General features: G+C 41.4%; 3 protein-coding genes across 7 annotated transcripts in view; 2 read left to right on the top strand and 1 right to left on the bottom strand.

Moving 5' to 3' along the window:
* Nucleotides 1–15,645, top strand: part of phlpp2 (PH domain and leucine rich repeat protein phosphatase 2) — a 50,712-nt gene extending 35,067 nt beyond the window's left edge. For both annotated transcript variants that reach the window (XM_050047975.1, XM_050047966.1), the window contains exons 11-19: nt 425–520; nt 1,226–1,381; nt 3,568–3,768; nt 3,862–4,024; nt 4,116–4,246; nt 4,490–4,603; nt 6,890–7,084; nt 7,195–7,426; nt 7,587–15,645. In XM_050047975.1, the coding sequence (XP_049903932.1) occupies nt 425–520; nt 1,226–1,381; nt 3,568–3,768; nt 3,862–4,024; nt 4,116–4,246; nt 4,490–4,603; nt 6,890–7,084; nt 7,195–7,426; nt 7,587–8,879 (2,581 nt within the window). In that variant the 3' untranslated portion in view covers nt 8,880–15,645. The remainder of the gene's footprint in view (nt 1–424; nt 521–1,225; nt 1,382–3,567; nt 3,769–3,861; nt 4,025–4,115; nt 4,247–4,489; nt 4,604–6,889; nt 7,085–7,194; nt 7,427–7,586) is intronic.
* A 1,802-nt stretch (nt 15,646–17,447) lies between these two features.
* Nucleotides 17,448–21,030, bottom strand: marveld3 (MARVEL domain containing 3). Its single transcript, XM_050047987.1, has 4 exons — nt 20,880–21,030; nt 20,165–20,430; nt 19,955–20,052; nt 17,448–18,351 (listed from the first exon to the last, which is right to left on the bottom strand). The coding sequence occupies exons 2-4, from the start codon at nt 20,422–20,424 to the stop codon at nt 17,741–17,743; spliced, it is 969 nt and encodes a 322-aa protein (XP_049903944.1). The 5' UTR covers nt 20,425–20,430; nt 20,880–21,030; the 3' UTR covers nt 17,448–17,740.
* A 2,676-nt stretch (nt 21,031–23,706) lies between these two features.
* Nucleotides 23,707–26,813, top strand: part of usp10 (ubiquitin specific peptidase 10) — a 25,927-nt gene continuing 22,820 nt past the window's right edge. For all 4 annotated transcript variants that reach the window (XM_050053234.1, XM_050053152.1, XM_050053069.1 and 1 more), the window contains exon 1: nt 23,707–23,980. In XM_050053234.1, coding sequence (XP_049909191.1) covers nt 23,960–23,980 — 21 coding nt within the window. In that variant the 5' untranslated portion in view covers nt 23,707–23,959. The remainder of the gene's footprint in view (nt 23,981–26,813) is intronic.

Here is a 26,813-nt window from a genome sequence, read left to right as displayed (position 1 = left end):
AGGTAGTGAACCTCACACACCCTTGACAGTTTTCTTTAAATTTTGCTCTCCTTAATTGTTGTGATGCATGTTCATAACCTGCTGGCTGTAAGCCTGATTATGCACAGTAAACATCACGGTATATCAGGGGTGAATATAAGCTTATGTTTCTGAACACCTGCCAGTTTAAAAAACATCTGTAAAATGTCCTTTTTCCAGTCAACCTCCAGTACTGATTGCGGACACTAGCTGTTTTTATTAAAAAGCAGATAGAGATCATTTGTGTGCTTGAATAACCCTGGGGGATATTATTTTGGCCTCTTGTTTACCACTGTCTCAAAACTGTTTACTCATTTGTACTATTAAAAGCAAAATGCCAACTCCGCTCAGTTTGAGTGTTTGCGTGTGTGTCTTTCCGTGTGTGACTGTGTGTGTGTTGAGACAGGAACCTTTTGGAGTACCTTCCGGACTGGGTGTGTGACTGCAGAAAAATTGAGATGCTGGACGTCACGCACAACCTCCTGTCTGAGCTTCCTTCCAGGTTAGTGACCTTATTCTGTCACTAATCCTGAACCCTTCCTGCTGAAACGTTATGGTTTATTTTGAATTTGAATGTATTCAGCCTCATGTAATAAACATTTGTGTCCAGAATTAGAAGATCAGGTGTCACATTACACACAGTCATGCCTTTTAAATGCTCACTCTGTTGCCAAACTGCTTTACATAATGTCCATCTTAAGCATTTGTTATGGTAGTGGAACCATTGGAACCATGGAAAGAACAAGGCACCAATAACAGCTGGTATTCGTCTCTGTAAAAGTCAATATCTGTGTCTTTTTGTTGCAACTGTAAAATATTGCCTTCCTATAGTGCTTGGCTCAGAGTCACCATCACTCACTGCCAGCCCTCAACACTCTACACAGGCATTTGCATTTGAATGAGACGTCAGAAAAGCTTTTGCAAATGAGATAATATTCTTCCATCCACTGTACCCACTCATGACTTCTGTGATGTTTCAGGAGAGAATAAAAAGCCGCTGTGCTGGTCTGTTCAGGCAGCCAAGCTGAAAAGGTCATTGGTGGATTAGTTAGCATGGGTTGCTGTTCCTCACAACCCCCCCCCCCCCCCCCCCAGTCAGTAGTCTGCACAGGGAGACGATGTTCTTTGGTTTGTTGCCTTTTTGTTGGTCTGTTCTTTTTTCCTTGTCCTAATCTGGCTCTCTAATGTCTCTTCTGGCCTCCGACAGACTGCTCAACAGCTTGAGTTTGAGAAAGCTGCTGGCGGGGAACAATCATTTGCAGAGAGTGCCTGACCTACTTGACCACATCCCTCTGGAAGCCCTAGACCTCCAGCACAACAAGCTAGCCGAGCTCCCTGAGAGTCTGTTTTACAAGGCCTTAAAGTGAGTCTCTTCTCTACAGATCTTCCTGTTTCCTTTGTCATTCTGTCCTCAAGACTGTTTATGCTTTCACTTGTGTCCTTTAGCAGCCGGTTTTCCTGCATTGAACCCTGCAGTGTGGTTGCACTACAGTTTTCAGCTCATATTTTCTTTTCTTGACTCTATGTAGGGATTGTGGTAAAGATCAGTGGAGCATTCCAAAACGTAACTGGAGCTTAATTTGCTCTCCTGTTTCCTGTGTGGTAAATCACTTAACACCCATTAGCAGTTCAAATGGCCTAATGTACTTTACTGTCTCAAAGGCTGAGACGTAATGGCAGTGACTGCTTGATGCATGATGGGTTTCCTGATATGTTGTCTAAAAGCTGCACAGCTTACAAAGGAAAAAAGTTACACTCAGGACTGACAGAAACAATATATGACTACAGAAACTAAGTTGATAATTAACACTATTCACATTCACAGACACGCAGAATTCCAGTAAGCCACAAAGCCAGTGAGGTGTCAGCCTTCTTGTAATGTTTGTGGCTTGCAGAGAGGTATCATTGCACTTTAATCACTTTGGACTCTGTTTTAAAACAACAGCGTGACAAGGTTCACTCCCTCATGTGTCACAAGGACAGGTTTTATTACTGTTCAGTATGTGATACGCACAGACAATGACTTAACAACATCAATTACATAAGAATCAGTGGAGCTCAAATTACTGTCCCTCCTCTCAGTGCAGGTTCAACAGCATATAAATCAATGCTCCACTTGCAGGGATGAATTAACAGTTTTGTTCAAAGGTATCGTCTTCGGTTCAATAAGAATAAGGGTGGAAATGAGAGGGGGAAAAATAATCAACATTAAACCCACAATTCAACAACCTACAATTATTCTTGCATTTACATCACAACATGTCCTGTATTCTGTACATAATAGCTGGCCTGCACTTTAACACTTGCACATCACATTGTTATAGTGCTACCAATATGGTACATTTCTGCAGCTGTTGTTGGAATGATGTAATGTTAATCATGCTGCTACATACTACTGAATCTCATCTTAATTGGAAATACCCTTTGCTTACTGATATGTAAATTAGAGGTTGTAGTTTGTAAGCTCTCCAGTAAATATTTAAATGAACCCCCACTGCCTGCTCTTAAGAAATGTCCTGAAGTACTTCAGACAAAATTAAAGCACAAAGACAAGATAATGAAGTATTTATGTGCATACTTACTTATATGTAAATAACTTTCACATTTAAATTAATGTCTATTAAATTCAAGCCCTTTCCAAACAACCTTACACAATGCCGATCAAACTTATCGCCGCCAGGGAAAGCTCTCTGTGTGTTGCAGTATGCCAGAGTCGTGTTGTCGGGTGTCTGTGGTGACTTTCCTGCGCTGCCGCAGGGGAAATGATGAGTTTTATGTCAACCAGCCAGAGCTAAATGGGGCAGGAAGAGGGGAGAGACCGTAGTGATGGAGCAGCAGCTAGTAGCATGGTGGAAAATCCTATGAAACATCCAAGAAAAGTTTCTAGAGTGGATGCTTACTCTGTGTTCAGAGTGAGGATAAAAGTCAAAATAAGACTTGAAGAGAGCACACCTGGGGGCAGGGAGATAAAGCGAGCTCACCTGCAGGCATACGTCATAAGCGAACATGACAGTGTTTGTGTAATTACTCTTCACTGCTCGGGGGGGGACAAAACTTGATTACTCCAGCTTTCAGTCAAATTGTATTTGCATTTTTTCTTCATGATTCACTTTGTTACAGTAATAGTGACATTGTGATCAAATGTCATGTCGGCAGACAGAAATAGGTGGACTTTCAATTTCTGACCTAAAATGTTTGCTGTTTGTATACATTCTATAGTGGAAAGGGCATGGGGAGGGAAAGGCCTCCTAAATTGTATAGAAAAAGTTACATTTGATAACATTATTTGTTTTATTTGGTACTATTTTGTACAAAATATGTAATATTTTCCCGAACCCTAGAGGAGTCTATGAAACTCTTAAGTATTTTGGACATAAATATCAGCCGTAACGACAAAACTTTCTGCTCAGAAAATTAGCTTCAGCTTCTTAAAATCCACTGTAAATGGGCAGGATTGGGTGTCATTGGATGCAGTAATTGGCAGGGTGGATATCTGCATACACTTTTTTAAACTAATGTATCTGTTTTTTAACTTGTCTTCCCTCACAGCCTAAAATACTTAAATGTGTCAGCCAATGCATTGGAAAGTATTCCTCCCAGCAGCCCATCAGAGGAGAGCCTCAGCACGCTGCAGGAGCTCTACCTGACGGGGAACATCCTGAATGAGAACTGCGGTGCTCTGTTGGTTGGACACCAGAACCTGCGGGTCCTTCACATCGCCTACAACCAGTTGCTCTCCTTCCCTGCCAGGTGTGTTACATTTGCCTTCCTGTCCATCAGTGTTCATTATAATTTGTAGTCGATTTGATTAGCTCACTGGAATTTTTTTGTTTGGGTCTCTAGTAAGCTGAGTAAGCTGGAGCTGCTGGAGGAGCTAAATCTAAGTGGCAACAAGCTAAAGACGATCCCCTCCACTGTGTCCAGCTGTAAGAGACTGCACACCCTCATTGCACACTCCAACCACATTACTGTCTTCCCAGAGATCCTCAACCTGCCCGAGATCAAGGTCAGACTTGTTCTGGTTTTATTTGCCTGACCAGTGTGTGTGTGATTATGCTCAGCCTGTGTCAGCTCATGTGTGTTTTGTACATTTGTAGCTTGTCGATCTGAGCTGTAATGAGTTGACTGAGATCCAGCTGCCCGACTCGCTGCCTGCCACTCTGCAAGAGCTGGACCTGACAGGCAACAGCAGCTTGATCCTGGAACACAAAACTCTCAACCTCTTCAGGTGAGTCATTAAACCCAGAGCAGTCAAAAATAATTACAGGTAACTCACAGAAATTTGTCAAGCATGAAATATAAGCACCAACACCTTGGCTTTAGATTCTGTAGTTACTGGATACTGGAGGGATATGGCATCATTCTTATGTGTGAAACCTATATGAATATAACATAGCTGTGTGAGGAACTGACGCATATATGTATACCTCCTTCTGCAATTCCTTCTACTGTATTTCTCCTCTTTTTTTAGTCACATCACCACCCTGAAATTAGACCAGAAAGCCTCCACGACAGCAGGAGACTCACAGAGTGCCTCCACTCCATGGAAACACGGTTACTCTGAAATGAGCGGCCAAAGGAACAAGTGAGTGCTGCTTTGTGTTTCTGTGTGTTTTCTATGTTCATTTGTGAAAATAAATAGCTTAATTTTTGTCAGCTGCAAACTGTATCTATCTGAATCGCCAAACTTGTAAATCAAATGACTACACAAGTACTCACTGACTACGTTTACATGCACACAATGTTCCCTTGCTCTTATCTTATCTTATAAGACAATATTCCGACTAAGCTGTTAACAGGGCTAATGACAATAAATATTCCACTCATAGCCAGTTTACATGCAGCCACGCATACTTCGATTAATATGCCCTAACATTTATCATGTCAAAATATGGAAAAGTGTCAAGTGCCATTTTTCTTTGTTGCATCAAAATAGGATTTTTTCAGTTTTCCACTGGTGGCAGACATGTTCAACCATGCAAACATAGCCTCCCTCTTTCATTCCCTCAGCCACTTTGAAAAGATTGTTGTTGCAATATTGGCACATATCCAAAAACTTGTTGATATCGAAGTGTTTCGTGATGTTTAAAAGTAGGTGTGTTTCTCCTGCCGATCAGAAATGTGGACTTTTCTTCTGGGCATGCATCTCTCTCAGCTTTGCAAACTGTTGGCTAGTTGGTTTGTGTAAAATGCATCCAGGACAGCAAACAGAGCTGACTGTAAACAGGCAGGACGCCGTGAGCCGCAAACTTCAGTACAAACCCCAATTGAGACACATATTCCACATTTGCTTTATACATGCCCAAATAACGCTCCTAAAGCCTGAATAATACCAGCATATCCACATCTTAATCAGAAAATTTAAAATTCTGAAAAAGGCCTGATTCAGATATCCAAACAGAAATGCTTTTTACATGATTAGTATCAAATTTGGAATATTGTCATATTTGGAATAATAGTGGAATATTAGTGAGCATGTAAAGTATTCACTGTGTAAAAAATCTGTGGTAACACTTTACTTGAAGGTATCTACATAAGGGTGACATGACACTGTCATGAACATGTCATAAACATTATGTACATGTCATAAACATTTATGACTGCTGTCATTAAGTGTCATTGTTGACAAGTTGACATTGTTTGGGTTGTCTTGATTATGACAACTTGACATTAATCAAAGTGACATTACCAGAAGTTGTCTTTGTCATGACAAGTTGACATTAAATTTGTTTGGGATGTCCTTATTATGACAACTTGACATTGACCAGGATGACATTACCAGAAGATGTGTTTGTCATGACAATAATAATCATTATGTCATCTTGTCATAAACACAAAAAGAGGTGCACTTCTTGTTAATGTCAAGTTGTTATGACAAAGACATCTTCTGGTAATGTCATCGAGGACCACAATGGAAATAAGCCTTTGGGCTTTATTGTGTATTTTAATCCTCGACGATTTTTAATTAATGTATGTGAAACTCATCTGCAGTTACTCATGTATGTTTTTTAATTGTTGTCAAATAAACCTACCTACCTACCTACCTACCTATCCTGGTTAATGTCAAGTTGTCATTATAAGGACATCCCAAACAAATTTAAAGTCAACTTGTCATGACAAAGACACCTTCTGGTAATGTCACTTTAATTAATGTCAAGTTGTCATAATCAAAACAACCCAAACAATGTCAACTTGTCATTACAAAAACCGAATGAAACTTAATGACAGCAGTCATAAACGTTTATGACATGTACATAATGTTTATGACAGGTTCATGACAGTGTCATGTCATAGTTATGACAGTGTCACGTCACCCTTATGTAGATACCTTCAAGTAAAGTTTTACCAGATCTGTTTTACAAATGAAGATAGTTCAGTCTCTTCCCCCAGTCTTTCTAGTCTGAATAAAGTGGCCAGCTTTACTTTGGGTCCTCTGCTGTCAAGCACAGAATCACTCTTCAAATGTTGCTTTGGTGCATTGGATATACTGTACATCTGTGTGTTTGGGTGTTGCTGCACAAGCACAGAGCAGGTGTCTACCACTGAGTCAATATCTGAATCACTGGCAGGCGCCTAGCACTGGCACCAGGGCAGTCAATGCACCTTTTTAAGAGTAGCAGGCGCAGTAGAGCCTAACAGTTTTATTGGATTTAATATCTGTAACTATGTTAAGTGCATCAGTGTTGAGAGCCCCGGCAAGCCTGGCTGCTCCTCCAGGGTCATGGCCGCCACAGGGGCCCACACAGCTGTGTCTTTTATCATATGTCACCCCCTGATCTGGAGCTGATGTGTCGCATGCTTAAGTATGTATGAGGTTTACCTCTGTGTGGGAGTCATCTGTTTGTTAATGTGGATCTGTTTTTTGGGGCAGGTTGTGTGTGTCTGTGCTGGCTGTAGACCGATTTGGAGACGGTGTGGAAGCATGTTATGGCATCTTTGACGGAGACCGCAACGAGGAAGTGCCTCGACTGCTGCAGTGCACCATGGGAGATGTGCTGTGCGAGGAACTGCAGCACTCCAGTATTGACAATGTGTACATGTGCAACACTTTCATCACCTCACACAGGTTAGACAGATATTTTTTAAGTCTTTATTAATACCTTTTTTTGTACTAAATAAACAGATAATTGACTTAAAGAGTTTGTCAGCAGCTCTGTTTGTTTTTGTATTGGACAGGAAACTAGGAATGGCTGGCCAGAAACTGGGTGCTTCTGCCTTGCTGTGTTATATTCACCATGAGCCTTCAGATCCAGGAGGCTACTTCAGCCTCACTGTGGCCAATGTGGGTACCTGCCAGGCAGTGCTGTGCCGGGATGGGAGACCTGTACCTCTCTCCAAGGTTTACAGCTTGGAGAACTGCACTGAGGAGATGGAGAGGGTTAAACTCAGTAAAGCCATCATTACCGAGGTAACACACAGCATCTATGTATGTTTGATGCCTGTTTTTACACTTGAGCCATGATGTAGAACTTTTGATCTAGTGTTAATGTGCAGCTTCATATTCAGAGGTGCATATTTTATGAGGCTATACTCTCATCTACAATTCTAATGGCACTTCTGTTTTATAGGATAACAAAGTGAGTGGAGTGACATGCTGCTCTCGCCTGCTGGGCTGCTCTTATCTGTCTCCCTGGGTGCTTCCAAAGCCCTGGGTACACACTGAGCCTCTCTGTTCCCAGGATGAGTTCTTGATCCTGGGGAATCGAGCGCTGTTTGAACGGGTCTCCTACCAGGAGGCCGTGTGCACTGTACAGGCTGTGCGGGATCCTCGCGCTGCTGCCAAGAAGCTGTGTTCACTCGCTCAGAGTTATGGCTGCAAGGACAACATCGAGGCTGCAGTGGTATCCCTGCATATTGGTGAGGACAGCTGCACCTGTGAGCCACCTGTCTCCACCACTGAACCACGGGGTCCCCCTCCCACCCCTGTGCCTGTGCCTGTGACCGTGACCCCAGGTCCTAGTGACCCAGCCACTCTTTCATCCAGCAGTGGGGTTGTCTCTGAGTTCAACAGTGAGACATCAGCCTCAGAGGTGGGCAGCGAGGCGGGGTCCACCGCTTCAGATGAGCACCCGTCCTCTGGCCCCGCAGCCCGTCCAGAGAGACGCTGTAGCCTACACCCTGCTACAACACTGTGTGGGATCATGGTGCCAGGCTCAGTTGTGGCAGGAACCCACCCAGGCCTATTTCAGCGGCAGCCCTCCTCTGCTACATTCTCAAGTAACCACTCTGACAACGGCTTGGACAGTGATGATGAAGCTCCGCTTGAGGGTGTAATCTCCAATGGCAGCAAGTTAGAAGTGGAGGTAGACATTCACTGCTGTGCTTTCCAACTACGGTCAGGGGCCCCTGAGAGCCCCAAAGACTTGGACCTTGAAAAGCGAGGCTCTGACTATCCCAATGGCAAAATGCGCAGACAGAACAGCGTGGTGGTTTCTGCTACGAACGGCTGCCTACTGGCTGTATGTGGGAGAGAGATTACAGACCTCAAAAAGTCTCCTTCCACATCGAGTCTGTTTGGGAAGAAGCTGTCCAATGGCTCGGTTGTAGCCCCTGAGGACAGTCATAATCTCATCGAGGTGGCCCTGGAGGCTCCTAAGAAGAAATCTGGCTACTTCACTGCCCCAGCACAGCAGGACCCTGAGGACCAGCTCATTGTGCCTCCTAGTCTGGAGCAGGAAGTCAGGGAGCAGCTAAGAGGCCAGAGCCCTCTAGTCTCAGCCCCCCCCTTGCCATCCATACCCCCTTCCTTAAAAGACCCCGTGTGGGATCATCCACACCCCCCCGCATTTGCCTCCAACCTGGTCCCAGGTCCAGGCCCGACCCCCATCCTTCAGCAGGAAGTCTACGATACTGCCCTCTAGAGATGGGGGACACAGCACAGCGCCATGTGACTGGAATTCTGTGAATGTGCCATTCCAGGGAAGAAGAGGAGATTTTTCTCATACATGGGGGATATTCTAATTCAAGTTGCCATTCAGATATTTTGTGAGGACAAGACAAACCTGTGGGACCTTGATAGTCACTAAGTGATGCTATGCCATTAATGAGAGGTAAAAAAGGGTTTCTGTGCACGGTCTGAGTATCAACAAAATGCAGGCGACCAAAATCCCAATTCATAACAAGACGTTGTGAAAAGGACCGCCTATCACAGACCAAAAAAGCCTGACTTGAGATGGGATATCTCATGTGTTAAAACATGTCAGCAACATTTCCCTTTATTTGGAAAGCAAGCAATCTAGAGGGTGTGTACGGGAGATTGTTTTCAGTGAGGTCGAATATCCTCTCCAGGGGCTCCGTGGTCTCTCAGGTCCTGGAGAGAAGCCCTGTGACTGAAACTTGAAAAAGTGCCTACTGCAGACGACTCAGCCTAGAGCTCCCCCACATCCAGGCTGTGTTTGGGGATGTGAGCTTGTTAGTTAAATTCGGAGGAGGGACAGTGTCTCCAAGAGACCAGCACTGGCACAGCTTCTGCTCTCCTCCTCTTTCTGTGGCTTACAAAGGAAATCAGACAGTATAAATGCTTGTAAGGCACATAGGACTAGAAGATGTGAAGACAAAATAACTGCATTTACATCACAGGGAATGCTGTGGTCGGGTTTTATTTTTAGCGTTCCCACACAATATGTATAGAATCTTCTATATAGGGTAAATTAATTCTATACAGTATAGTACACACTCAAAAACTAGCAGCCAGCTGATGTGGTGTGCTTGAGCTGCTGACACCGAGGTTGAAAACTATTGCTATTTAGAGCAATGCATTTTGAATAGCTGTCCAAAATAATATCATAGTCATTCAACTGTACAGAGCGGATGTGTTGTAGAGTTAAAAAATCCTTATAACTATAATCTGTGACAGTGCATGATCAAATGATCTCCTTAAAAACTACATAGGAAATAAAAGTTTAATTTAAATTTAGTCAGTTTATGGTCACTGGACCCCAGGATGTTTGGACATCATTCTTCATTTGAACAAACCACTCAAGGCACAAAAGCGAATCAGTAATTATACAGTGTACCGTCGAGAGATGAAGGATAGATACAGTATTTGTATGTACTGTATGTTATGATACATGTCCACTGGTACTAAGATTGTACATTTTAGTATATCCAAACTTTGGAGGCTGCTACCCTTTTAAATATGTAAACATCCATCCATGTCCTGCAGGCAGATCCAGTTATTGACATTTCTTACATCTTAGCCAATCTTTTTTTCAGCTTCGCTCTCCAATACACTGCCCACACATCCAGATGACTTTCAGGGTGTGGTATTTTGGCCAATTATGAACAGAACCAAAACCCTACTTTCTTGTACAATCTGGTCTGTGCACATGAGATGTCACAAAGTTTAACCCACAGTTTTACAAGTACGCAGAGAGATTTGGGATATAGAAACAAATTAAGCCTTGCTATATTTGATATATTTCTCTTTTTCACTCCCACATATCACATACATACCATTTCCTGAACGGGCAATGCTTCTGTAGAGTTCAGATTCCAGAGTTTATGGAAAAAATGGTTTTCAGTGCAGCAGGAGCAGTGTAAGGTGCTGCAACATGAACTTTGTCAGTTACTTTGTCAGTTACTCACCCCATGTTGTGCTGAATTTGTGAAGAAAATTTTTTTTTCTTGCATGCCTCTGGTAAACGAAGAATCCAAAAATGGAGACCGCTTTTAACAACAGCAAAACTATATGAAAACATCTGTTTACAAACTGTCACACAATTCATGCAGTATATTCCAAGTCTTTGAACAATCGTATGCTCAGTATGTCCCAAACAGACAGCCCTTTCAGATGCGGAACTGAACTGAAAGTTAACCTTATCCATGCTCTCTTCAAAGCCGGATTCCATTGACAAAAACAGTCATTTTACCTCACTGAACATGGGAGTTGCTTGTCTACCACTGCCTCTTTGACATTTTGAAAGGTTAGTTTGGACACATCCACAACTCCACCTCCCTCCAAAGGCCTACTTCCCTCTCCACCATTACGTCGTACGACGCTAACGTTAGATAGTACTGGTGACTGGCAACAAACAGTAGGCTAACCGTTAGCAACTGAATGCTGTGTTGTCATATATAATGTGACAGTCTATGTTACATTAGAGTGTTACATTACAGTCGGAGGCCTCCACGTGGGGAAGACAGACAGGATGCGTCGGGAAGACAGAAAGTATGCTCAGCCAATTGGTCGGAGTTTTCTTAGAACCATATGAGAATGATACAATTATGAGTTTTTATCTCTGGTGGAATTCACTTACATTTTAGTGTGCCATCAGCTTATTAATAGCATTCTAAACAAAGAAAAGTGTAAAATTTCCAGAAAGGTAAGTATTACTTTAAAGGCAAAAAGTCCAAAAAAATAATCTTAACAAAAGAAATTGCTGTTTTTGTTGGTGGAGTCTGGCTTTAAAGATAGCATATATAAGTTTCACTTCCAGTTAAGATCCCCGTCAGAAAGGGCTGCCTGTTTGGGGGGCACTGAGCATATGACTGGATAAATGACACTTGGATTATACTGCATGAGTCATGTGAGTTTATAAACAGATGTTCTGATACAGTTTGGCTGTTGTTAAAGGTGGACCCCTGTGATGTCATTTCATCATCAATTTTCTCCATTTTTGGATTCTTCGCTCACCAGAGCAATGCGAGAAAAACAAAGTTTTCTTCACAAATTCAGCATGACACGGGGTGAGTAATTGATATACACATGGTCACTTGGGGGGTGACGTATTCCTTTAAGTCATACAGTGCTTCAGCAGTTGATATCATCAACTTTCAATCATTTCTTAAATTATTTTTAGGACCAGTCATATTTATCTCAGCTGAAAGTGATTTGGTAAAAACTACATTATTATTTGAATTATCAGGTAAATGTTATGGAGCCCTGGAAACCTCAGTTTGCCCCTTCCTGAACCTCCCCACCTTGTGCCAAAAGAGAAAGCAGCTCTGCCGGGGCTGCTGTGGTTGTAAGAAGGCCAAAGCTGGGTAATTGCTCATGTCAGTGATTACTACATTAGTTGTATATATTTGGTTGCCACTCCAATTTGGTAGTGGTGCAGTTCTGGCATTCCACAGCTGTTGCATAGCTGGACCTTTCAGTGTTCCCTTTTAGCCTTAAAGTAAACACTACTCAGTATTTTTTTAAAGGAGAGGCCCTTTGTTTCATCCCACTCATGCTCTGCTTGTGACTGAGGTCTTGTGCTTCGGGGGTTGTTGTTTATTAAAGCAGCCCCTCTGTCCTTTCTTTGCTCCTCAAGAATGAGTGAGAAGTCAGTGATGAAGCCTTAATTGATGTGTGAGCCTGAATCTTTTCTTTGCAAGTTTTTGTCTCACACGGTTAAAAGCACTTTGTACATATAATAGAAAATAGTGATATTCAGAGTTATGTATATTTGAGTTTAATATATGAGATATTGTTCAACATAGCGTGCTGGGATTATTGTGGCTTCCCTCAGTCCAACATATCACCTCTTGTCTACGAATACATAGCCAACAAAAATGATGATGAAGTGACATAATGGCAATTCATTCACAACATACATTCACTTTTTGGTGTGTTTTTAATATGACAAACATTTCTTGTTTTACTGTTTGCTTTCAAATACGTCTTAATTTTACAGAATAATATTTAAAGGTCCAGTGTGTGGGACTCGGGGGGATATACTGGCAGAAATGGAATATAATATAATATGTTTTCTTTAGTTTATAATCACCTGAAAATTTAGAATTGTGTTTTCGTTACCTTAGAATGAGCCATTGATATCTACATAGAGAGCAGGTTTTCATCCACATAGATGGCCATGTTGCACCATCATGTTTCTACAGTAGCCCAGAACAGACAGACCAAACATTATTTTAGATAGAGCCAACCGCATTTTCTCGTATTCATGTCAGCTACATAGTAAAAATAATGGACATAGGTAGAAACATCACACATTAGTTTGTCGACTGCCATTTTTAAGCCTCAGGTTCGGCATTTCGGCTGTAGCCATCTTTGTTTTTTGGAGCCAGATGTGACCATATTTGGACAAGAGGTTTGAGCTGTGGAAGAGTGATAGATGGATCTTACTGGGAAGCTGAGGACACTATCTGCAGACAGCCTGTCACTCAAGTGGCCCCAACCTTAGAAATGGGTGTTAATAAAATGTAACCCCCCCCCCCCCCAAGTTTGGCATTTTAACATGGGTGTCTATGGGGATTTACTACGTTTTAGAGCCAGCCTCAAGTGGCTGTTTGTTGAACTGCACTTTTGGCACTTTTTTAGCAGCCTCTCTGCAATGAGTACGTCAGAAAAACACTGACTTTTTAGTGTGAAACTGCTTCATAAAGTGTTTGTACTGCTTTAAATCACCAGGTGCATTTATTTTGGAGAGGAAGAGCCCTCTGTGGATAATTCAGCCCTAGTAAAAAAAAAAACCTGAACAATGAACACTGAAGGAATTCTAACCAAGAGAAATTACAGCTGGTTGTAATCTGCAGCCTTCACCACTGAATCCCCCCTAAATCTTACACACTGTTCCTTTAAAATTCAACGTCAGCACCACAAACAGCATAATATATGTTAACCACTACTCCTTAGCTACTCTAACACTATCTGCCAACATCACTCTTACTTGATATAAATATGAATTATTGGGCCCCCTGCTGGCGGAAGATGAGGAATTACAGTTATTGTTGTTTGATATTCATGGCCAGTGTTGATATTTGGTTGAAACATTGTGCTAAGTGATTACTAAATATACAGGCAGACCTGAAAATGGATTTTAAAATCCCTCTACAATAATTACATGTTTTGAAAACAATAGACTAAGATGATAATTACTATAATCCACAGCAACGAGACGATATTATCCTTATTATGCTTATTTAGAATTCAGAGGCTGATTCAAACTAAAGTTTTGGATTTTACTTTTTCTAAAATGAACAATAGTGAACAATATTTTATAATGATGAGGCTAAGAGTTTGTTTCCAGTCACTTTATTGATCCGACTGTGCAGTATCTGAGATGCCAAACGCCTGGGACTCATGCCTGTTGTATGGACTGAACATGGATGGGCGCTACAGGTGTAACCTGCCACAGGAGGAGCTAGAAAAGCTATAAGACAGATTATGATTGTGATTAATATTACACATATGAAACGAGCTGGAGGACTGAACTGTTGAGCACGTTCGGAGAGGAGAGACTGAACTTTGCTTGAGGTTTAAAACAAAATGGTGGGAATTCGCTCATACAAATATGCAAAGTGTCAACTGTATATATATTAAATCATGTGTATCAGATCATCCATCACCTAAATCTACAAGAATCCTATTTCTCAATGTGTCTGAAAATGAATTATGACTGATGTGTGTATGTGTGATGTGTGTAAATTGGGATTGTGTGTGTAAGTTGCATTTCTCTGATTATTTTTTTGAGTGCGTCCCTTCCTTTGGCTCATTCACAGCGTAGTTTTGTTTGGACTGCATTGCACTGCTACATTTAGTGCTCTTCAAAACCACCTCGGTCAGTTTTTTCATACAGTCGTACAGTCTGTCTCCTGATTAACCCGTATACTCACTGTCCTGTCCGATATACATTTTCAACATGAAGTATAACAATGATCCATCAGTAGACTAATCAGTGTGCGTGTACATATGCCAACTGTATGCGTAGCTACAGGACGAGGGAGCACAGGGCACAGTGCATTGGTGTACGATATTCCCTTTAATTCTTTAGTGGAGGGGGTCCAGTCGTGAAATGCTCATAATCCCCTTCGTGCACCATAATAGAGGGTGTGTGTATTTGAGTAGGCTACAGTGTCTGTTTTCTTTAACTGCTGATTCATTTCTTAACTGTAAGGGATCATTTCCTCTCTGCACAACTTAACAAGCTCCCTGTACAACTACGTTGCAAAATGTCTGTGTTTGCGTGTAAAATGAAGTTTAAGTGCACACGTTCAGTAAGTGTATGCATGCCCGTGTGAACAATGGACTGACTGTAATTCTGCGTGGGTATGGTGAATGAAACTGATCCAAGATGCTCCAGTTGTTTAACATGTGACCAAAGTAGCCATTGTTTAATCTCACGGTTCCTTTCTGTACATTATTTTCTAGAAATGCTTGAATATTTTTTTTCTCGATGCCAAGAAGCCGATGTTTATTTTTGTACTTCATTGTTTCATGCAAATTTATATTTCCCTCTCCGCTACAGAATTTAAAGTGATTGGTATTCTACAGAAAAACTGTCACTCACCACAGTACTTTATTTGAAGGTACTAATTAAAGCTGTATTTAATGTTGAAAGCATGCCCTAAATATAAATCATCAGAAAAGCATAGAGAACATACAAAATGTGATTTATTTGTACAAAATGGAGCATATCTAATATTTTGAGGTTTTTATTCTAGCATGCAGATTAATGCTAAAATTGAGTTTTATGTTGAATAATTAAAAGATGTATTATTTAGGAACAGGACTAACAATGAGCACTTTTGCTGTGTATCAGACAGAATTGTACTCCCCTTGAACTTTGAGAGTGGAAGACGGTCGTTATTTTTATTTGAAATGCTGCTATCATTAGTTTTGAGCAGACGAGCTGTTTTTAAATTAACTTTAAGCCAAGTAGCAATAAAACTTTTTACTGTGAATTTTTTTGTCCAGTGTCCATTTTGCTCATCGTTTTTATGATGATTTCATGCCAATAAATATCATCAAAATGACTCTTTTTGGTTAATATAAGATATGATGTCTACAGTTTGTTTTTGCCATAATGTAATAGGAGTTTATTGATATATTTCCCTTAGTTTCCACAGACCAGAGATGCTTGGAGGAGGCAAGATAGGGGGCATTTCTAGGATTTTGTAACACCCGGGCCTCGGCCTGGACCTCTGTCGGGGGGTTCAGGACATTCTCCCATGGCACTTTTTGTTTGTTTTTGTATAACTGTACGCTCTATTATTATTTTTTGCCTTTATTTGATGGGACAGATTAAGCATGAAGGGGGGAATAAGAGAGGGGATGACACACAGTAAATGGCCACAGGCTGGAATCTAACCTGCGGCCGCTACATCAAGGACACTGCCTTTGTACATGGCACACCTGCCCTAACCACTGAGCTACTGGGCACCCCAGTCACCTTCTTAACTTTTTAAAAAATCCCACAGTGAATCATTTTTACTGCCAGTAAAAACTGCCATAGACCTTTTCTCCTACTCAGATAGCCTTAATCAGAGCTAATCAACTACTTTGTTCAGGGGGCCACATTATCAGACAGCACAGGGCCAAGGGGACGGACAATACTGTATGTTCACTCAACACAACATGCCACCACATTTTCAAAACTTACCATAGTCATCAGCAAGCTTGCAACAACAGGGACATGCAGAGGAGGGCTTTCCTCATCAATAATGCATGTGGTGATTGGCTCTTACTGAAAACACAGGAGTGCTCAACTGGTTTATTGTGGCAAAATGTACGTCACTCATGTGATTTTTTTTTCTTCAGGTTTAAAATTGTTTTTATTTGTAACAGAACTGACTCCCAAAAATGTATCTGTAACAGAACAGGATTTGCCCACAGGCTGCCAGTTGAATAGGGCTGGTGTAAATGCACAGAAGCAGTACTCAGAATTATAAAAAGAATCATAAAAAAACAGAGACACTGTCTGCTGTGAGATATGCACAGTCAATCTCATGTGTTGAAGTCATGAGTAAATCCCTGAACACAATAGATCTGACATCTATTGGTGAAACTCTGAATGACACCCTGCACTCTGGTATAATGGCAGGCAAATTATATCTATATCACATCTTTAATGTGACAAAAGTCCTGGTATCATTTGTTTTTCTTGTAAATTATGTAAGACCTTTCAGGAGGAACAAAGTCAGACTCTTTGCTTCTTTTAAACTGAGTCTATGGAGGAGCCATCCTGTCACTTGTTGCCCTCACTTACACAAACTAAGACAAAATAAAAACTTCCAAGTTGTAGGACAACACTGAAAGCAATGAGGCTGTGCTACACTTGTTTCCTGTAATGCAGAAAAATACATGTGACACTGTTTCAAGAGCTCGAGACATTGTGTTTCCAGAATTAGCTTTTCAGTCCAACCCTCTGTATCGACATCCATCTGCCAGGATTAGTTATCTACAGACTGAGCTTCACTCGCTGAGAGCTAAGGAATGCACAATAATTTCAATCTGGAACACAAATTATTTTACTTTAAAAGAGATTTGGGTCTATGAAACCCCAGGGTACTGTACCTGGGTAACATCTCAGAAATTCTTAAAATCATTGGCAGCGTCTGATATTCTTGGTTGCAAGTTGCTGTTTGTCTCAGTCACACAGGTGACTCCTCTAGAAAGAAGGACTTAATATTCTGGGAGTATTTCTGCCGATCAAACTGTTTCTCAACCTGCCTTTTAATTTGCGGGTATTATTATACACAAAGTTAATGAAAAAAGTAGTAATAAAAAAGGTATAAGTGTTTTATTATAGCAACACATTTATAGAAAATAAAACAGACACAGTACACATGTATGTAAACTGGATAAGTGGTAGGAATAAAAAATTATTCTACAAAATCAATTTGAAAAGCTTGTTCAGAGTAAAAAAATGGATAAAAAGCTAATTCACAGATCACATTCAACAAGAGTGAATGTATAGTAACACCTAATATGACAATAAAAAAATATTTCCATGTCAAAGAGATCCATTATTGCTCAAATATGCCACGGAGTAAAGCCTCAAAAATTATTGTCCTCATTTGCTCTTTGCTTCTTCAGCTCCCGCACTGACCTGAACGCTCTGACAGCTAACACTGCGCCGAAGATGAAAACAAACACCCCCACCACCCCAAAGAGACCTCCTGCGATATCCGCACCGTGGAACTGGCACTCGAAGCCCTTGTGCCCTTTGCTCTTGTACATCTGCTCTCTCTCCTTACAGATGGGGTCGTTGTAGGTCCCCTGCAGCTTAATGAAGTAGAAGGCCAGCGCAGGGATGTAGCCCAGGCCGATCAGGAAGTTCACCAGAGCCTCCCCCAGCAGCACGTGGGGCCAGCGGTATGGGACCCTAAAAATTCCCAGGGCTAGCATGGCACACACATAGATCATCAGAACCCCACCGCAGGCCATGGTAAAGACGTACGGAGGACGCGAGAGCTGATGGAACAGCCGGTCCAGCTCCTTCACCCTCTCTGCATCGGCTCCGGTGAAGGCCTGGGCTCCTCCAAAGTGATAGTGGTAGACCCCACCAAGGCTGGCCAGGTCACGGTAACCCCCTTTGTTGCTGTATGGCACTCCGGCACAGATGACAATAAGGAGATTCAAAAACAGCTCCATCAGCTGGCAGAGACCTGGGAGACACAGCAACAAATACAATACTGACGTTAATGTGAAGCAACGTGGTGAGACTAGGGCTGAAAGGATGACTAAATTTATTGTTTATTTGTCAACAAAAAATGTTTTTTCAAGCAAAATTGACAAATATCCTCCTGACACCCTGTGTCCTCATACAAGGACATCACATTCTGGGTTTACTGGACCTTATACTTCATTCTACTTACACCTGTTGTCCTCATTCGTGGACACTTCTTTTGTGCCCAATCCATGTAAAAACAAGATGGCAGCCGACACAAAAGTGGACAAGGTCCAAAACCTGATCACATTTGATGGTTGAAACTTGTTTATTTATAATTAATAAGGTTTGTAGTTTGATAGGCCCCACAAATTTTAGCGCAGGAACAAGCTAAGACACTGTTAATTAGAAAGTACTCGTTTGAGGACATAAAGAATTTATCATCAGCTCATTGAAGGACCTTGGAACTTTATTATCGTCTCGTTTGAGGATGTAGAGACTTTATTATTATTGACAATGTTTAGTTTTTTATACTAATCAGGTCCTTCTGATCCCAAAGAGCTGGGAGAAATTAAAAATGCGAACTGAACAAAAGTCCGGGTCTCAGGAGGATATTTGATGCCCGCTTGTAATTTGCAGTTCCCTCTTTATGCTGCTGTTTGTCAAGGACTCCCTTGCAGAAGAGATTCTAAATCTCAGAGGTAACATTCCAGATAAAATAAAGGTTAAATAAATTTATAAATTATAAAACATGTTTAATAAGTGATTAAAAAGTGGAGATAAATGCAACAAAACCATATTACATTTTGCATTGTCTAATGTATCTGAGGGCCATTCTAATAAATTCTAGAAATTTTTAAATGCTGTTGAGCACATGCTTTGATTGTAACCAACATGGCGATGTATTATATGGATGCATCCATCCAGTGTGTGCATCCTCTGGACTCCATGTACCATGGTGCACTGAGGTTTATTACCAACTGTAGGCCACTAACTCATCACTGTATCCTGTGTGCTCAGGTTGGCTGGCTCTCCTTACAATTTCGTAGACTTTTTCATTGGCATTCCCTTGTTTTCAAAGCTATTCTCTGCCTTCTTTCAGCATATTTATGTGTGTACATTAAGCAAAAAATTGAAAATGGCTATGCTATCCATTCACATAACATGTTTTTACTGTCTGTAGCAAGGGTACGTACAGAGTTTGGCAAGCAAACATTTATGTATGCAGCTCCTTATATGTGGAATCTTCTGCATAAGGACTTAAAGTTGCTCTCAGTGGTTCCTCTCGGCCGTTTCAAAGCACTGTTGCAAGATTTTTGCACACAATCGTCTATATGCCAATGTCACGGTGTATCTTAGCTGGTCTTTGTAGTCATATAGTTCACCTCTAGTATATATTAACAAACTTTTTGGATTTTCTTTGTAGTAATTTAGAACTGTACATTTTTATTCTGTATTTTTGTGCCACGTTTTCTGTCTGTAATTTATGTTGCTGCCTGTCTTGGCCAGGACACTCTTGTAAAAGAGGGTTTTTGTGGTAAATAAAGGTTAAATAAAAATAAATAAAACATTTCACAGACCTAAAAAATAATTATACTTGCCTCTGCTGGTTAAGAGGTATCTGAGATTGTACAGAGCTTGTTTGTGTTGTCGCTCATAATACTCCCCTTCAGGGTGATACGCTGAGGTGTCTCTGGATCTACAAGGTTGATACAATGGAATTAATTCTTTCTCTACAAACATCTTACATACAAATGCCACAGATGGTTAAAAAAGTGTTTGAGGACGACATGACAGTAAGTATACAGTACAGTCTCGAGGGTCCTTCACGCTCGTGGTCTCTGTAAGCAGATGGCTCGTTGTGAGAGACAGGTGTCACGTCCCTCTGTCTGTTTTGTCTGCCCCTCCTGTCACCAGCAGAGCCTCTCTCGTCCACGTCCCTCGGCTTTTGGTTGCGACCCCTGCCATCGTATGAAGCGTGGTCCCTGTCGTTTGAGTAGTCCCTGTCCCTGCTCCTGTACTCGTCATACTCATCACCCCTGTGGTGGTGGTGTCGTCCCCTCTCTGGCATCCTCACCTGCAAACACAAGGAGATTATGGGCATGAATCCTATTACAGACCCTCACAAACAAAGTGGATGGTTGGCTTGTGTAGCTGTAGCTGCCACTGTGGACAGTAAAGCAGCATGAAGGATTATTTAATGAAGATGAATGGCTGGCTGGGAAGGTGCAGGACCTCAGACAGAGAGGTGTCTCCACTTGTGAAGGGAGATATGTTGTGGTAATTCAGGGGCCCACAGAGATTCCAGCAGGATTTATGAATCTGATCACAAGCCAGCAAACTAAATTACACTTTTACATGATCAGGCCTGCTTTACTTCAACATGGGAGCCCACAGAGGCCCACAATTCATAGCAACGCTCTTCCTGATTGCGAAATAAAGTCGTGTTTTGGCTTCATGTTTCTACTAAGTGATTAGATCTAGGCTCATTAGTAATAAAAGACATATCAGCCTATTATTTCCTACCTTTGGACTCCGTGTGATCTTGTTGTCGTTTGTGCCGAGAGAAAAAACAGCCCAGGTTTTTTTCAGCTTCCTGTTTGAGATTTCCTGCTGCTGCCTCTCACCTGTGCTGTGCCACGCCCACTACTATAGAGCTCGTTGTAAACAGAAAAGTCAAATTTCTGCTGCTAACATAATGTGTTTTGGGCTTGTGTCCCCAGTTTGTAGTAGTTTAACATCACAGTGTGTTGGAGGCATACATTATGCATATGTATTGTTATACTTTATTACACTGTAAGCACTTTATTATTGTTTATGACACACTAAACCAGACAACTACGTTTAATTCACTGCTTCGTTTGACCCAAACATCACAGGACACAAGTTGGTTCACTAGAGTTCAATATTAAACTGAAAAGTATATTAAAAGTTGTTATTTCAATCGTGCCCAACTTCCAAAAACAAAAATCTTGCGACTCATGCCCCAACCCGGACGTGAACGCACAGAGCGCACGCGGCCACGCTTCAATCGTGAAGCTCGTGCTGATAGTCCGCGACATTACTTCCAGCTTTTCCTCCGAAGCATGAATATATTTCAAAATAAATGTATCTTTAAAGTGACTTCAGTGTCAATGAGTTCATTCTCAGACCCACACCCTGTAATTATATGAGACAGATTGACTTGATAGAGTCTATTCATGTAACTCTCTGATACAAGTAATGACCGTAAGAAGGTTAAAGATTTTCTGTTTCAATTGAAGAGCAAGGTTTCTGCTATTAGTTGAGATAGGCTCAAGCTGTAAGGGAAAGGAGGTATCCATTTCCTCTAAGATTAACCTTACTTTAGGAACCCAGCAATGAATGTATATTACCAGTGATCATAATAACCCCACACAGAATATGGTAGATAGTTTTTGCAGCAGCAAAGCTGGGTTTCCTGCTAGTACAGGCAACTGACCCAGGGTCTCAGGACTTCCGGGGCCCCAGAGGCTCTGGGCTGACTCTCAGTTTTTTGGGAAGGGCAATATAACTAATTAAAAACAATTTTAACTGACACAATAGGTCAGTTTATAGAGTCAGGTGTTGAGCTTGAAAATCTTAAGCATATTTTGCACTCTGCACTTTTGTTGTCTTACTACAGTGTTGAGGAATAACTAGTTACATGTAACTATCCATCCATCCATCCATTTTCGTAACCGTTATCCTCTTGAGGGTCACGGGGGGGCTGGAGCCTATCCCATCTGACATTGGGCGAGAGGCGGGGTACACCCAGGGCAGGTCTCCAGACTATCACAGGACTGATACATAGAGACAGACAACCATTCACACCTATGGACAATTTAGACTCACCAATTAACCTGCATGTCTTTGGACTGTGGGAGGAAGCTGGAGTACCTGGAGAAAACCCACTCTGACACAGGGAGAACATGCAAACTTCGCACAGAAGGGCTCCCTCCTGGGATTGAACCAGGAATCCTCTTGCTGTGAGGCGACAGTGCTAACCACCACACCACCGCCCTTACATGTAACTAGTTAAACCTAAAAATTAATGTAACTGTTATTACTTACAGTTACTGAGAAAATATATACAATTAAATTACAGTTACTAGTCAAAGGGATACATTTGAATATATACTTCAAGGTAAAAACGCTTAAATGTGGGATAAAACATTAATTCTGTTGCTTTGCAGCTTTTCACTGTGGAAGAAAGCTTTATCTTGGCAAAGAATATTCTGAGACATTTTTAAGATTTACTACACAGTTACGAAATGTGTGAGAAAAGTAATAAAAAGGTGTTCAAATGTAATAAGTCCCACTACTTTGATTTGGCACTAAAATAGTTAAATTACTTATCAGAATCAAAATGCATTTTATTGTCATTGTATCATTAAAAAACACAATGAAATTAGGCAGTTAAAATTATATCATCCATACAGTCAACCATTTAATCTTTCACTATTAAATAATACAAAATACTGTAATCCAGCATTAATTCATTTTTATTAGCAGTAATTATCATTTAACAGCGTATATATATATATATGTGCTTCTTGGTCAGTGTGGAGGTAGGTCCATAGATCCATAGATCCCACACACATTGCATGACCATCTCTGCTGAGTACTGACTAGAAGTCCTGAAAGTACTTAAGAAAAACAGGGCTAAGATCCTGTGGGACGTCAAGTGCCAGACTGACAAGCAGCTGCTAGCTGCCCAACCAGACATAGTGGTGGTTGACGAGGGGCAGAAGAGGGAAGTTGTGGTAGATGTGGCAGTCTCAGCTGACAGTCACATCATCGAAAGTGTCAGTGGCTGAAGGAACAAATGGAAGATGTCAGAGATGAGGTCCAAAGTGGTCCCAGTGGTAATAGAAGTTTTAGGGGCTGTGACCCCCAAATAGGGAGAGTGGCTCCAGCGAATTCTAGGTACAACATCTGAGGAGTGCAGTCCTAGGAACAGCTAAGATACTGCGATACTGTGCTGATCCCATATATATATATATATATATATATATATGTATATATAATGTGCAAGATCATTGAGATTGCCTCTATGTGCACATAAATACTTGGCCAAGGAATGTTCTATTTCAGTGCTTATGTTTGACTTATTCCTAAATTCATGTGATCAATAAAACTCCTCCCATAGTGTGATGAGAAAGGGGCAAACATAATGTGATAATAACTGTATAGAAGTTCTATGTGTTTTGCTCCACATGCACTCCGGAAGTCACAAACCACAGTACATCACTGGAGGGGATCTATGGTTAAAGATCAAGACTTTTATTGTGAAGTCCGGAATCAAACCGCCACCGGAAGTGTTTGTCGCTATTCCTTGCGCTCACGCTGCCACTACAACCGACCGCGCGCTGGGTTGGCTAGCAAGCGAGGAAGAGGCTAGACAGAAATGGCGGTGACGGCAAGGCGAGCAGCATGAAGTGCTGATGCATTACATGGATCAAAACTCACGACTGCCAGGACAACGTTGGGAAAATGACAATGACGTCGAAGTAGGACACCTTTTGTGACGGTCATTACACACCTACAACACCTTCCCGGGAGAGTTTTCATCTTGTCAGCGGAGGAGAGAAAATCTCACCGGGAGCATGGCTTCTTACAGCAACCAGGTAGCTAAGCTAGCAGGCTAACGTTAGCCTGCAAAACAACTCCTGCTGCACGGCGTGTAACGTTATTTATAGACCCGCGACCGCCCCTCGTTTGTACAACCTTCTGACCTAAAATAGTGCCATACCGTGGTGGCCATTTGGTCATGTGCGTGTTGTTATTTCAAACATCTGGCTAGTCGTGTCATTGAAAATGTTACAACTGAAAAGTGCTTGCTAATGCCCCCCCTAAGCCTCATTGAAACACCACACCAGCATGGTAGCTAACAGGCCCTAGGTCCCTCCATTCAAATGAGACAGCGCTACTATCTGCTGCAGTTTTTTAAGATATGACAGTCACGTTTAGCCAGAGAGCACAAAAGTGTGCTTATGCTAATGTTAGTGACGCTTTGGTGTGAGAGCCCATTTAGTGTCATGTGTTATTTCCCAGGGTAAAAGCGACACAGAAAACTGCTGCGTGTATGCATGGCCCACCTGCTCAGTGCTGCGACAGGCCTTCCCCGAGCGCATATTTTCATAACTGGTAATAACTGCAGATTAGTTTTGCACCGGGCAGTCAGGACGCATAATAACGGTTTTTGTTGAAGGTTTTGCGTGAGATAATTTGCCTTTTCCTAGTAGTAGTGAGTCAGGGTATAACACTGCCCTGCTGTTGACTTAGCTTGTAGCAGGCTAACAGCTCTGCACAGATGGTGTGGTTACACTTTGCAGGCAGTCCGCTAGCTGGTTAGCTAAATTCAAATGCGACAGTGTGGGCCTTCGTTGCTAGCGAAGATTTATGTGATATGGAAACAATTAAAAAGCAGGACTGAGCTTGCACACAGCGAGAGTGCAGCTTCACCGCCGGTTCCCGTGTGACTTTGATTGTAGATAAGTTGGCAAGTTAGGTGTCATTTCTGAGGAAGTTAGGTATCATGTGGGAAGGCCCATTTTGCAGTCTAGCTGTGCATGCAGAGACATGCCAGGTCCGAAGTTTCTAGTTATTGACTGAAGTAAAGTTCAACTTATGACGAAAATCCACACAATAAAATTGAAACTTTAAACCATGGAGATGTGCTTCAGTGGGTTCAAACTCCTGCTGACTGTTCAAGAACCGGAACACGACTAACGACCAAAGGAAGGGAAACCTCGTTGAAGACTTATTTCGGCATGCTTTCACACTTCTTCCTGTGCTCAAAATTGAGTGTTTCTATTGGCTCACTGTTCAGCAAAGTGAAAGCTTGAGGAGAAAACCCGCCTTGCTTCTTTCAAACACAGCTGTCAGCTCTTTCATGTCTTTGGCCTGCACATACATGTACCCACTGATATTGAATTATCCTTCCCTGATGGGGAATTTATTATCACATACTGTATAAATGTCACAGAACGAGTAGCGCAATATATAAAAGTTTGTTTGACAGACAGGGCTTTATATTGACAGTTGGCCAGTTTCCCCGGGGCAACTGGTTTTGGACCCTTGTCAACTATTTCATTTGGTCTGGTTGCCCCATTTAGCAACCATTTTTCTAGTGTTACAAAAACTCCTTTTAAAGGCTCACCCTTTGGGTAAAATAATCAACAGCGGTGTTGCTGTCACATTAATTTACTCTGTGGGAAATGACAAATATGTATGTGAATGGAGTGAAAAAATAAAACTCAGTCATTCCACAAGAGAGTAGCATGACAGCAGATGTCAGGACAAATCCAAACTGAAGAAAAGTGGATGAGCAGGCGGTGCAGCCGAACGATCGGAGGCAGATCAAGACATACCAGCAGCAAAAAAAGCATTGCTCTTCGGAGTATGAACAAAACAGGTAGTTCTGGAATAACTTATCAGTACTGCTTTGTATCTGCAGAAAAAACAGATTTAATCTGACAACTAAGTGCAACAGAAGACAGTAGTATTCATCTTATTAGTGCATTATCTTGCAAATATGCCACCTAAAAGTAGTGCTAACATCCATATTTATAATATTTTTTACTAATTTTTAAAGCTGAGCCACAGTGACTGGATAAATTATGTCAGCGATGTGTTTTTTTTTGTTTTTTTTTGTAGATTTGTCGCAATAATGTCCCATAAAGTTTCAGTGATACGCTTAGACAGAAATCAATATATTTCCTTACACTTAAGGAGGCCTTTGCAGGATTTTAAGATGATAACAACAAATAAAACAATCCTTAAAAGCTGTATTGTAAACATCACGTTTAATGTAAGCATGACAACAGTTATTTGTTCACTGTGTTTAGTTTTGACAGTTGATCATGAAAAGGTTTGTCAGAAATTTGTGTGAATGTTGGGCTTTTTTTTAAAGTTGCCTTGACCAACTTAAGAAAAAATGTCCTCATTAACATTTAACTTATTGGTTTAGTTCATTCATCAAGACACTGTGTTGTTTGTTGCCTGTGTAGCTACAACATGTTATAGCTTATTGCCCAAAAATGTGCTGCCTTCCAAAAACTATTATAAAACACAAAGGGGCTATACATTGCATTCAGGTGACATGTCTGAGGTGTGAACAGGGAGCTTATTCCCAGTGCATGCACAAAGATGTCTGCCTGACATGGATCTAAAATGCGGCCATAGAGAAGTTTCAGAATAAACCACATCGGCTGTGTTCATTGTAATAAGGAATAAGTTACCTAAGGCAACGGTATAAGAGCTTTTGCAACTTTAAACTATTATTGCGACATCCTCCTTCTTTTTTTAACGTCTCTGTTTAGTTCAGCCCAGTGTTCGCCAAAGCATAAATCTGTGAGTGGCATAGTAATCCTCTCCACCTCCCTTGGGAAACTATACACTGTATGCAAACAAATCAGACTATCATTAAAGTTGCCCAAAGTATTCAGCTTAGTCATG

Source organism: Epinephelus moara, chromosome 1 (genome assembly GCF_006386435.1).
Source record: "Epinephelus moara isolate mb chromosome 1, YSFRI_EMoa_1.0, whole genome shotgun sequence".
Taxonomy (NCBI): Eukaryota; Metazoa; Chordata; class Actinopteri; order Perciformes; family Serranidae; genus Epinephelus; species Epinephelus moara.
Note: the sequence above shows the minus strand (reverse complement) of the source record. Positions and strands in the feature narration are given on the sequence as shown.

Coding starts and splice junctions, on each gene's coding strand:
- marveld3 (XM_050047987.1), bottom strand. CDS start 20,424: ATGCCAGAGAGGGGACGACACCACCACCACAGGGGTGATGAGTATGAC. Junction 20,053..20,164: donor CGTGAAGGACCCTCGAGACT/GTACTGTATACT, acceptor TCAACCTTGTAG/ATCCAGAGACACCTCAGCGT. Junction 18,352..19,954: donor ATACCTCTTAACCAGCAGAG/GCAAGTATAATT, acceptor TGTGTCTCCCAG/GTCTCTGCCAGCTGATGGAG.